The 12,712-nt window shown below is 43.7% G+C and overlaps 1 protein-coding gene across 1 annotated transcript in view; it reads left to right on the top strand.

Annotated features, from left to right (window-relative positions):
- Window positions 1-3,832: 3,832 nt before the first annotated feature.
- CDC5L (cell division cycle 5 like) overlaps window positions 3,833-12,712 on the top strand; it is a 40,763-nt gene continuing 31,883 nt past the window's right edge. The window contains exons 1-5 of the mRNA XM_052648455.1: window positions 3,833-4,027; window positions 6,343-6,446; window positions 7,841-8,002; window positions 8,589-8,716; window positions 10,087-10,186. Of these exons, the coding sequence (XP_052504415.1) occupies window positions 3,983-4,027; window positions 6,343-6,446; window positions 7,841-8,002; window positions 8,589-8,716; window positions 10,087-10,186 (539 nt within the window). The 5' untranslated portion in view covers window positions 3,833-3,982. The remainder of the gene's footprint in view (window positions 4,028-6,342; window positions 6,447-7,840; window positions 8,003-8,588; window positions 8,717-10,086; window positions 10,187-12,712) is intronic.

The raw sequence follows: 12,712 nt of genomic DNA, 5'->3' as shown, positions 1-12,712 counted from the left end.
TGAAATTCAAATTTAACTGGGAACTCTGTATTTTTATTTGCTCTATCTGGAAACAAAGAGCAGAGGTGGCACATAGGAGAGGAACTGGAGGGCTGCCTAGGAGATGAAAATGGCAAGACTCTGGGATGACTTGGATACGAGTGGGAGGAAAGTATGACGGAAGGGGAAGTGGCAACAGGTAGATGGTGGTGCTGTTGCCAGGGCAACATGTGGTGTTCTGACCATAGAGTGTCTTCACTCACCTAGAGAGAGATGCTCTCTTGATGGACATGGTCCCATGGATGCATTACTTGGTGAGCAGTGTGCAGATTAGATTTTAGCCTCTATTTGTCCCTTATGCAATGAACCACTAACACAACCATACATGCCAGCCCTGTGCTATCCCCTGATATAAGGAATACTGGGAAAATATAGGTTTTCTAGAGGGAGCTCAATTTTTTTTTTTTTTTGGCTCCACCATGCAGCTTGTGGGATCTCAGTTCCTGGATTGAACCCAGGCCCTCGGCAGTGAAAGCGTGGAGTCCTAACCACTGGACCACCAGGGCTTTCACAGGAGCTCAGTTTTTGGAAGCTGAATTTGAGAAACCTGTGATACGCTCAAGTGGAACTGTTCAGGATGTAATTGGGCATATGAGTTTGGGATCTGGTATATGAATGTGGAAAAAAAACCCAGTCTCCTGTGAGAAAGGTAAATCTGAAGCCTATGCCTTGTGGATGCAGGGTTAGATGTAAATTATCTGATTGGAATATTGATCCCAAACTGGGAAATGAGCTCGAAAAGACTCTTGAACCTCTGGGGACTGAGAATGAGAGTATTCTCTTTGGGAATACTTCCCCACCCCAGGGCACCCCATAAATAACAATCATGAGTGTCTGAGAAAAAAATTACAAGCTACAACTGATACACCACAAGGGAGTATTGGTAGGTGAAACTCAAGCCAGTTTAGATGATTAACCATGGTTAACATTATGGTATGGATTACTAGCATTTAGGGTGCATGGAACTCCATTTTGTAGTAAGTGGACACCCAGGGAGGAGCTTATGGGTGGCAATCTGGTAGATGGAGGGCAGGGCTGGAGGACCTGTCTTGAAATTATATTTGCAAAGCATCAGAGTATTTCTACTTAAATTCCATATCTTTATTTGGGGAGATGATGAAGATGATGAGGATGGCTACCCCTAGCCTCTTGCCATGCCTTGGTGTTGTCACAGGCTTTTGACCCTAATTTTAGCCCTTTTTTGCACAGTTTCTTGATGGTAAAAAAAGGGATATTAGAATTTCACTGGGACATACATGCATTCAAGGGTGTGTTGGGGAACTTTTAATAGGGCTTCACTGTCCTGGTGGGCAGGTTGTACAACACATGTCCCTAAGGGGGCGCAATTTGTGTCACAGACACGGGCGATCTAATTTTCATATAGTAAGTGTCCTGTTCTCCAAACATCAGTAGTTTTTTTTTTTTTTTTTTTTTTAGTAGTTTGTTGACAGTTTTCCACCAGGTGTCAATTAAAGTGCCTGCAGGAAGGGGCACCTTTTTCTAGTTGGTAAAAAGCTGACATAGAGGGTAAAGGTGGTCCTGAGTGGAAAGGAGAAGGCTCTTGGGATGTTAGATCTGAAACGGCTTTTGAGAGAGGATAGGTTCAACTCTGGATATGCTAGGAATCTGGCTTATAAATAACAGAAACCCAACTATAACTGGCTAAAGCCAAAAGGGGTAGTAATCATTAGAACTCAAGAACAGGGATGCACCGCGGACTAAGGAACAGGTTGCATCCAGGAACAGCGGCCCAGCCAAGACCGACCTCTGTCTTTCTATACTCTCCTCTCTGCTTCTCTCAATGCACCTGGGATCCACTTTCCCCCCTTCTCAGTCTACATTGTGCAAAACATGGTGGCAGACAACTCCAGGGTGTCATGTTAGAGGTTCATCGGCCAGCAGCGACCCGGCTCTTCTAGGTTCCAGTGTCGAAATTCCTTGGGGAGGAGATTTAACTGGCTCAGCTTTGATCAAACCAATCGGCCAGTGTGTCTGTGTGAGAGACAAACTGTAACCACTGCAACTGAGTGGATATTGGGGCTGGGGTGGGCAGGAAGTAATGGTCACGAATCCTACAGAAGAGCCCTGCAAACAGAGGTCCAGAGACAGAAAATGGTTTGTCACCAGTCACACAGCCAGCTGACAGCAGAGACAGGAGTGGACTGACATCTTACACCACAAACAGCAAAGTCTGTGTGTTCTTCATAATCTGACACTGTGTCCTCTTAACAAAGTAGTGATTTTATTAATACAATTTCCCATTTCATGGCAAAAAATATACATATAATCAGAAAGTTCTGTAGCTTTTTCAGAAGAGGCAAAGGGAAAAATGAAGAAATACAAAGAGAAACTCGTTAAATACTTACAGTGTATCCCAGTCCCCTGAATATTTTCGTCCCTTCCAGGACTAGCTCCAAAGAGATGTTTTTGAATGGAGAAGGAAACCAAGTGAGTTGGAATCCCAGTGTGGCAATCCCTATCTCAGTGGGTTTTTGGCCTCAACTAATTTGCCCTTCAGATTTATGAGGTATAAATTGTTAACTTCACTTTTCAAATCAGGATACTGAGATTCAGTATGATTATTACTGAAGCTGATGAGGGAGCCAAGATTTCAACCCCGATCAAGTTTGCCTAATACTAGTACCTATCAACAGTAGCTCTCTGCTATTAATATTAAGCCATGTAGACTGAAGTGCAATAATTGGAAAACTCTGACATGACTGTTTCTGGGACAATCTCTGATCACTTGAGCTTGCGCTTCTCGTAGTAACAGTTGCCATTTTTGTGAGCACTTCTTAGGTATCAGATACTACGATGGATTTACGATCTCATTTAACCCTTGTTAGTTGCTCAGTCCGGAGAAGGCAATGGTACCCCACTCCAGTACTCTTGCCTGGAAAATCACATGGATGGAGGAGCCTGGTGGGCTGCAGTCCATGGGGTCGCTAAGAGTCGTACACGACTGAGCGACTTCATTTTCACTTTTCACCTTCATGCACTGGAGAAGGAAATGGCAACTCACTCCAGTATTCTTGCCTGGAGAATCCCAGTGACGGGGGAGCCTGGCGGGCTGCCGTCTATGGGGTCGCACAGAGTCGGACACGACTGAAGCGACTTAGCAGTAGCAGCAGCAATTGCTCAGTCGTCTGCCACTCTGAGACCCCATGGACTATACCCCGCCAGGCTCCTCTGTCTACAGAATTCTCCAGGCAAGAATACTGGAGTGGGTGGCCATTTCCTTCTCCAGAGGATCTTTTCCATTCAGAGATCGAAGCCGGGTCTCCCGAATTGCAGGCAGATTCTTTTACCACATGAGCCTCCAGGGAAACCCCTATTCAATCCTTAGGACAACCCTATGAAGTTGGCACTATTATTATCTCTATTTTGCAGGTTAGGAAATTTAGGCTTAAATAAGCTATTGCCTTTCCCTGAATATTTTTTGAATAAATTTCTGTTCGTTAAATGCTTAATAAAGTGCTAAGTTAATAAATTATCAACGCTATTTTTAGACCAGCCGAGCTTAAACCCTACAGGAGTGACGTTCCTATTCTTTGCCACAACGTGACGTCACGACCAATCCCAGGACTACATTCCCAGCCAAGAGCCTCCGCCGACATCTCGCGAAAGCCGCGGTTTCTTCCAACCTATTTTGGGCATGCGCGCGGCTTCGAGTATCTTGGCTAGAGTGGTTTGATGATTTTCTGTCAGTCTCCCTAGTGTAGAGTTTTACCATCGAGGCACTGATTTCCTTCCAGTCACTCCAGTTCTCGCGAGACTTGCTACTCCTGCTCTTTCCCCACCCCGCCCCCGCGCTTGCGCAGAGCTCTTCAAAGCAGAAGGTCGCGCTTGGAGGAAGTGGCGGCTTTGGGTCCCGTGGCCGCCGCGCCGTTACTACTTCTCGGAAGCTCCGCTCGGCCGCTTGCCGAGACACCCCGCCGCCAAGATGCCTCGAATTATGATTAAGGGGGGCGTGTGGAGGAATACCGAGGTAAGTCCCCTTTTCCCGCCGTCTGCCCTCCGCCCCTCCGGCTGCGGGTGCGCACGCGCGCAGAGGTCCGGGAGGCGGAGAGGATGCCTTCGGGGTCTGCGTGGGGGGTGGTGCGGGGCCTTTACCCTGTGCCTGGACCTCAGTTATCTGAGCATCTCAAGGACAGGGACCGTGATTTAACCGCTTGATTACCTGCTGGGCACTCGTTAGGCCCTCAGTGAACATTTGTTGAGCTGACGCGTCCTCCGCCGTGGTGGAACTCACAGTAGGAGGGGGACACAGGACAATTGCGATAGTCTGTCTTCTAAGCCCCGCCCCCCGCCCCCCACCGTTCCTCATCCCAGGCTCCGCGACTCTCTGCTGTTCAAAAATGAAGAGGTGCTGTGGCCACAACTTTGTTCTTTCCTTGAGTTCCTTGCTGAGGGGAAGCAGTTTGAGTGCCAGGTCCTAAGTACCCGGTTGTGTCCGCGTCCCCGCGGTCATCTGTTACCGCGGCGTAACTTGTCCGCCCTCCCGTCACCCAAGGCCTGTCTCTTCCGCTTCATCTTGGATAGAAGCCAGATAGGCCTACCATAGTCTCTTTGCTTCCAGAAATGTAGTGGCTCGTGCCATTGGTGAACCAAAGAACAGTAGAAGAGTAAAATAGAAACAAGGTTTTAGTGCAGTTTCTATTTATAGTGCCCTGAACTTGTCAGTTTCCCCAGAACACTCTGTCTTTTTACATCTTGCACCTTCTTGAAATATCCTCCTACTGCTTGGCATCTTTCTGACCTTCCTTCAAAAACAGTTAAGAAACTCTTCTGAAATTGGTCCAGAAGACCAATTTGCCTGGTCATCCGGTAAAAAGTAGTTGCACCTGCAGTGGTCCCTGGACACCTCTTTCATCCATTTGTTATGGTTTACTTTTTTTTTTTTTTGCAAGCATCACATCCTGTGTGATGCTGGGATTATTAACCTCTCAGAGACTCAGGTTTCTAATGGGGGTGATAATAATATACTTATCTCTCGGAATTAAATGAGTCACTACATTTGGAATATTTAGACCACAGTCTGGCACATAGTAATCTTTCAGAAAGTACTAGCTGCTGTTTCTTTTCCCCAGTAGACAGCACTGCAAGTGGGCAGGATCAGATCTTGCTATCTTTAGAACTCCGGACAGTGCCAAACAAAGTTTGCTTGGGAAATTTTGCTGAATGGATCTAGTAGGGTGGATAACTGTAGTATATACTTAGTTGAAGATGTGATTAAGTATAGCAGTACTGCAACAAAGTTACAAATTAAGTCAGAACCTTGCCTCTCAGCTTGCACAGAGGGGATCAGGCTGTTTCAGTTGGAGAAGAGATGACTTCTGAGGGAGAGACAGATGTACCAAATCAAGTAACAGCAGGATTCTGATGCTGTGGCCAAAGCCCTGCAGTCCTTGAGTCTCAGATGTTAGGGGTGTGCAGTGGCGAGGAGTGGCTAACATGAGGCATATAGCTCAAGTTCATTGTGGGGAAAAAAGCCTAAAAGCAAAATGCCCTGAGTGCATTCATCTATGGCTCTGATATCCGTGGTGTCTTTGGTTTAGCCTGACAGGCTCCCTTGGGATTGGTGAATTCCTTATTGGAATGGGTGCCCTGGTGAAATAGTATCTAGAGACTGGGGGGAAATTAGAGACAGAGTTGATTGGTGACTTAGGGGAGATGTACTTAATTCTTAGGTTAGACCTGAGATATGGATTCTTAGGTCAGAGTGGGGGCTGTGGGACTGGAGAGAAAATGCTGCTCATAAACTGGGAAGCCTCAATTGGAAATTGGATTCACTTGAATCTTGACTTTTTGAGGGCTGGATGTGTCCTGTTTTATCTTGTTTTCTCAAGTATTGATATACAAGACCTGATACAAGGCTGGTGTTTGGGCAGTATTTTTTGTGAATCAGTAAATCAATGAGCCATAATCTTTTTAAGAGACTAACAACCACACATTGGAGAATTCTTTCTAAAATCTCTGTCAAGTAGGGTTTCTCACATTGGGCTGTACCCACTCCCAATTTTTGGACAGGATTGGGGGAGGGGTCGTGTGTAAGGGAGGGTAGGATATCCTTCTCAGGGAGTTCTTAATTTCTTTCATTTTGTTGATTCTGGGTTGCTGTTTTTTTTTTAAATTTTTATTATTGTAATGAAGTTTTATACTTTTGTTTTAAATTTAGGATATACGTGCATGTTTATATCTCTTTTTCCCTAGTACAACCCAGTTAGAGTTAATTTAAATCTTGTCTTTTCTCACTTGGAGTTTTGTGAATGAATACATTGTTTTTCCTTTGAAAAAATTTAGGATGAAATTCTGAAAGCAGCGGTGATGAAATATGGGAAAAACCAGTGGTCTAGGATTGCCTCACTGCTGCATAGAAAGTCAGCAAAGCAGTGCAAAGCCAGATGGTATGTATCAGCTAATGAGTGGAAAACACAAAATGACCTTCATTATGATGAGGAAAATGTCATTTCTTTGAACCTTACCAAAGAAAAGCAGGCACTGTGATGTAACAGAAAGTAGGGAGTGTGAGTTGGGAATTTCAGTGTAAGAATTAGCTGTCTTTTGCTTCCTACGTGGTCTTAGGCAAGCCGTTTTCTGTCCCCTCTCTCCTGCCATTATTGTCTTCCAGTGGTATGACTCTTGGCCCTAACTCATGGAGATGTGAGGCTCAAATTAGTTAATGTTGTTTGAGAATGCTTTGTGAAGCATGAAATAAAACTAATTTTGGGTACAGATGGACCCCAGCTTATAAAAGGATTGTATTCCAAAAGTTTGTAAGTTTATCGTCTTAGAACTTACTTTCCCAAAGAAATAAACAAGACACGTTGGTGGTTTTTCTAGGCTAGCTTTCAGCAGTTGAGTTTCCTCATTAATGGTTGAAACATTACATATTTGGTTTCCCAGAATATAATATACCCCAACATTACATCTGTGGTTAAAGGGCAGTGGACACATTAAGTTCTTTACATGTGTTTTTGGCATGAGTGATCTGGCCCTAGCACTGACCCATGTGGTACTAGGATCATATTTTGGATTGTATAAGGTGACCTAATTTCCTGGGCACCTGCGTAGGGGAAAGGATCAGAACGTAGAGATTGGCCCACAATGAGGAAGATGGTCCTCAGCCTGTGTAAGTGGTTCTGATTTCTGCTTCTCTTAAGTGGAGCTAAGCTCCTACCCCCATGTTTGGTAAGGCTTATATATTGTTTGTAGGCTTCTCCAGCTAAGTAGACTGGATGGAAAAGTTGGGTCAGGTGGGGCATTAGGAAAGACAGCTATGACAATAGCGGTTTTACTTAAACTCACCATACAAAAACATACAGTGTTGAAAAGTGTATAGTCAAATGCTTCAGAAATAAGCGAAGGTGTTGTGAGAAAATCAAAACATGAGAAAGTACTATAAAAACTGGAAGCACTATGAAAATATGAGGTAGTTTTATCTTATTTGCAAATAATTTCAATACCTCTAATAAAGTATAAGGTGAATGACAGCAGTTGATAGTTGAGAAGGAAGGCATATTGTCATGTTTCAGTCAGGTTACCTTTTTCAAGCATTACTAACCTTGCATAGTTAATTAATAGAATTAATAGTTAATATAGTAGAATTTAGTGAAATAGGGTATTTGGAATGGAATAAGTTTAACCAAATAGGGGATATTCTGTTGTAAAAAGAATAGCTTTTGTGATTGACAGCTGAGAGTTAGCTTGCATTTTTCGAATGCTAGAAGTTAGTATGTCTAAAATGTAAATATTCATGCTGGATGACTGATTAAGGTATGAGATGATGTCTTTTAAATAGGTATGAGTGGCTGGATCCAAGCATTAAGAAAACAGAATGGTCCAGAGAAGAAGAGGAAAAACTCTTGCACTTGGCCAAGTTGATGCCAACTCAGTGGAGGACCATCGCTCCAATCATTGGCAGAACAGCTGCCCAGTGTTTGGAACACTATGAATTTCTTCTGTAAGTGAACCTCCAAAAATGGTACTGAAATGTGTGTATATCTTTTGAATGAGGCTGAATAAACTTTTAGCATTTTCTATCTTTAAACATTAGTTGAAGATCTGAATAAAGCCAGAGGAGCTAAAGCTATTGGATAGTATATTCCAGATCTCATGTGGTTGATCAAGATTATGTCTCCAGTGATATACTTTTTAAAAGAATAATTTAAACATATTACACAAATCATACATGTTCATAGAAAATAGGGGAAAAAAATAAAAAAGCAAATAAAAATCACCCATAATTACACTGCTGAGAGTTAACAATTGGAACATGTTAGTTGTTCCACTAAAAGCTTTTCTGTGTAGCTCTGCTGCATTTGTGATTTAGGAAGCATCTTTGAAACAGCTAGTTCATGATGAATGGAACCACTGAAATTAGAAATTTAAAACCATCTCTTTTAGGTGAAGCAATAGTAAGAAATGCTTTATTTTGTTATGCCCATCCATTGGGTTTTTGAAAGAAAGAGTGCTAGTACTAGGGTACCTGGTATTTCTAAGACTGAATGATGTGGTGGTGTGATTAATTACTCTGGGTTCATTTCTAGGGATAAAGCTGCCCAGAGAGACAATGAAGAGGAAACAACAGATGATCCACGAAAGCTTAAGCCTGGAGAAATAGATCCAAACCCAGAAACAAAGCCAGCACGGCCTGATCCGATTGACATGGATGAGGGCAAGTGTACTTTTGTGAGGAATTTATTTCTTTGGTAACTATAGACTCCTCAGGCTTTCTTTTACCTTTGAGTTCTTTTCCAAACTTCTCCGACTTTTTAGAACTGAGGTTCTGTCTGCAGTTGTTACTCTCAGTCTCCTTCCAGATGCGTCCACCCTTCTGTTGTAGGGTAATTGCTCTTTTTGGATGCTGTCCCTTTATCTTTTAATGTTTCAGTTCACTTAGTTAAGCAGTGTGGTATTCCTGGACATTTCCTGGTGGCTAGAGGTAAGCTCTTTAGGACTTTGTTGTCATTCCTCTTCTGAGGGATGAGAAGTCTGGATTTGGGGATCCAATGCTCCTATTAGCTACTTTTTTGACTTTGGACAAGTAGTTTGAGTTTTGTGAAAAGGCAGCACTGTAGTACCATGATGATGCCTTTTTGAGACATTGAATCAGGAATCAGAGGAACTAGACTTTAGCTTAGTGCCATATCTGCCAAGTATTAAGCTCTTTTGACTTTGGGTGAGTCATATAATCTCTCTGAACTTTGGTTCTGTTTCCTGTCAGATGTAGAGTAATAGTGTCTATCTTACTTCCCAGGGTTGTTGTGAGCATTCAGTGAATATTTGTCGAGTTTTAATTTAAAAACTTGAAGGTGGTGGTTCCCAGAGGCAGACTGGGGCTGGGCTGGCTGCATCACTGTCAGATGGTGAACATTAAAAAATACAGGTACCTGGGCCTCCCCAGGAGCTCTGACTCAGTGAACTGGGGAAGGGGAATGGAGGGTAGGGTAATCCTGGAATCTGAGATTTTCTTTTTTTTAAAGTTCGCTTGTGATTTCATTGGACACCCTTGTATGGGAATTGCTCCAAGGTATCAGTAATGAACTCTATTCTACTCTGGAGAACTATGGAAAATGTACTGGAGAAGAGAAATAGTTCTGAGGGAGAAAAATCAAGGAAAAATGATAATGAAGATTATCAGTCCCCTTAAAATTAAATTACAACTTTTATAATATTTCACAATTTGTGCTGTGCCAGATAGTTGATGATAATAAAGGACATGATAATTATAGCCATTGTTCAATGAATATTTGCTGGATGCTTTACCTGTTCATTTTGGTTAGTTCCTCTCAACATCTCTGTGAAGTAGGAATTGTTATTCCCATTTTGTAAATGGTGAGATGTTGTTATCTCAGAGTCACATAACCAGTGAGTCATGGGCATGATTTTTAACTTAGATACCTCTGACTTCAAAACCCAAGCTGTTTCCTTTATGCTACACCATTTAGTGATTATATTGATGGGTTTTCTCATCTAAGCACTAGGCTACATCTCTTACCTTGGCTTCTGTTGGAGAAGAAGTTAATTTTCTCTTAATTTTTGCAGATGAATTGGAGATGCTTTCTGAAGCTAGAGCCCGCCTGGCTAATACTCAGGGAAAGAAAGCCAAGAGGAAAGCAAGAGAGAAACAGCTGGAAGAAGCAAGGTATGGTTGTTTCCATCCATAGTTGACCAGTTAGTCTGTGCATCCTTAGGTCCAGTAAGACTTCATCAACCCTGTTTGGTGAATGACAATTGGAGTTGTCTCATTCCAGTTTTGGTAATAGTGCTTAACTTCCTTATTACTTTGGAAGAGTCTTTTATATATATTTCTAACTGTGTCAGAGTAGTTATAGAAAAAATACACTTTAAAAAAATCAGTCATTTTAAATTTTGACTGCTCGGGCCTTCGTTGCCGCGAGGGCTTTTCTCTAGTGGTGAGCGGGGGCCGCTCCAGCTGCAGCGCACAGGCTTCTCACTGCAGTGGCTTCTCTTGTTGGGAGCACAGGCTCCAGGGCCTGTGGGCTTCAGTAGCTGTGCTCCCAGGCTCTAGAGCACAGGCTCAGTGCTTGTGGCGCCTGGGCTTCGTTGCTCCGTGGCATGTGGGGTCCTGCCAGACCAGGGATCATACCTGTGTCTCCTGCATTGGCAGGCAGGTTCTTTACTACTGAGCCGCCAGGGAAGCCCCAAAATACATGTTTGAAAAAAATTTTGTAAGATGTGGCAGAAGTAATGCCGAGGTATAGACATACATGTAAGTCTTGCTGTGGTGTATTCTGTTAGCATAGGAGAGCTTCATTTGTTGTAGCCATCTTGGTGTCAGATGGCGGGAGGTCACACTGGGCTCTGTGACTTTGGCATGACTGCCATTAGTTAACTCTCATTGATTAGTGTTGGGAAGTGGGAAGCCTGTCTGAACACGGAGGGAGTAAATGAGCCTTGAGCCACGTTTTAGGCTGTCATAGAAATTTTTATTTAAAAAATGAGTGAAATTAAATACTGCCCTCTGCTCAAGGTTTTCTCCACTTTCCTCTTCTTTTTGGTTAGATCCATTATTGACTTCATTCCTAATGGCCTAGAAGCCAAGATAAAGTGGGTAAAGGGAAAAACCTGAACTTTAAGAAAGCTTATTAAATTTTGGAATTCAGGCATTGAAGTAATCTCCCCAGCCTCCATAACTGCCGTTTTGGTCCTTAAGCTGGGAAGTATTTCCTGACCTGATGACTAGCATTGTACTGATGGTTTCCTCAGCAATGACAGTGAAGTATCAGGTCTTGGGATGAAGAATTCTTTCCTGCCCAGAGGATGCTTTTTGGCATAGCTGACCAAGCACTAGCCCAGAGTAGTGATTTGTGATGGGAGGATGATTGGCCTGGGACAGTAAACAGAAACTAAGAGGAGGTGCTAAGTTTTCTGCCCATCTCAGTCACCTTTCTATTTTGCTTACATTTAGGGTTGAGTAATGTGAGTAAGGTTACAAAAAATTGATTTTCCGTTTTTGTCCATGGTGGTTTGGGAACTAAGTTTTTTGAGCCTTTTAACCTTGTGAGTTTGACCACCATGTGAGTTGGATCACCTTGTGAATTGTCCACTGGACAACCAGCAAAAGGTGCCCCCCACCCTCATCCACTCTCGTGACTGCTTGTTTACTTGTTAGTGACTAGCTGCTGCTGCTGCTAAGTCGCTTCAGTCCTGTCCAACTCTGTGCGAACCCATAGACGGCAGCCCACCAGGCTCTGCTGTCCCTGGGATTCTCCAGGCAAGAGCGCTGGAGTGGGTTGCCATTGCCTTTTTCAGTGCATGAAAGTGAAAAAAGAAAGTGAAGTCACTCAGTCGTGTCCGACTCTTAGCGACCCCATGGACCACAGCCTATCAGGCTCCTCCGTCCATGGGATTTTCCAGGCAAGAGTACTGGAGTGGGTTGCCATTGCCTTCTCCGGTTAGTGACTAGCAGACAGGGTTATTGTAGGGAAGTCTGTTCTCCCCTTTCCTCCCCGAGAAATGTGAAGTCTTTGATAGTGTTCTTTGTGGGGGCAGTCTTGGGTGTGGCCATAGTTGCCTGGGGTGAGGCGATTTTGACCAGACTTGCTTTGACATAGTTTTCCCTGGGTGCACCCAGCTGTTAGACTCTATTGACTGCCAGCTTATTGCTGTATTGTTTCCAGCAATGTCTTGAGGCAGAAGTTGCTCCACAGACTGATCCAAGTAAACTTTGGCTCCTTTGAAGGGATGGTTTCTGAGGTCAGTGTTTGATATTTGTTCTCATCCCAGGAAGGCTTCTCCCACTTTTCGAAAGGGATTGATTCTGGAAGACTGTAGTACGCCTGCAGTTTAGCTGTATCGCCAAAGAATCTATCAGATATCAGTTGCTTTTTCATCACAACTTCTACTGTTTTTGAGAGTGCCCTGAGGCCTGAGCCTCTGCATTTCCTGTTGCAAGTGAAAGTCAGTTTCTTTGGGGAGAGCTTGGAATTCTCTATTCTGTCCCATAGGCTCTGATGTACTTGTTCCTGCATGACACCCGACTTTAGAAGCTGAGTGCTCAGTGTTAGGGGTGGGGTGGGCAGCCACCCCAGATCTCCTTGGCTTGCCTCCCTTGTCTTGGAACCCTCATGCCACAGGCGCAGGCAAGGACTCTTGAGGCTCCAGTATTCTCAGCAGCTCTGTGCCCAAGGTAGAGCCGCTGGGCAGA

Source organism: Budorcas taxicolor, chromosome 11 (genome assembly GCF_023091745.1).
Source record: "Budorcas taxicolor isolate Tak-1 chromosome 11, Takin1.1, whole genome shotgun sequence".
Lineage (NCBI taxonomy): Eukaryota > Metazoa > Chordata > Mammalia > Artiodactyla > Bovidae > Budorcas > Budorcas taxicolor.
This window is presented reverse-complemented; position numbering and strand designations above follow the sequence as displayed.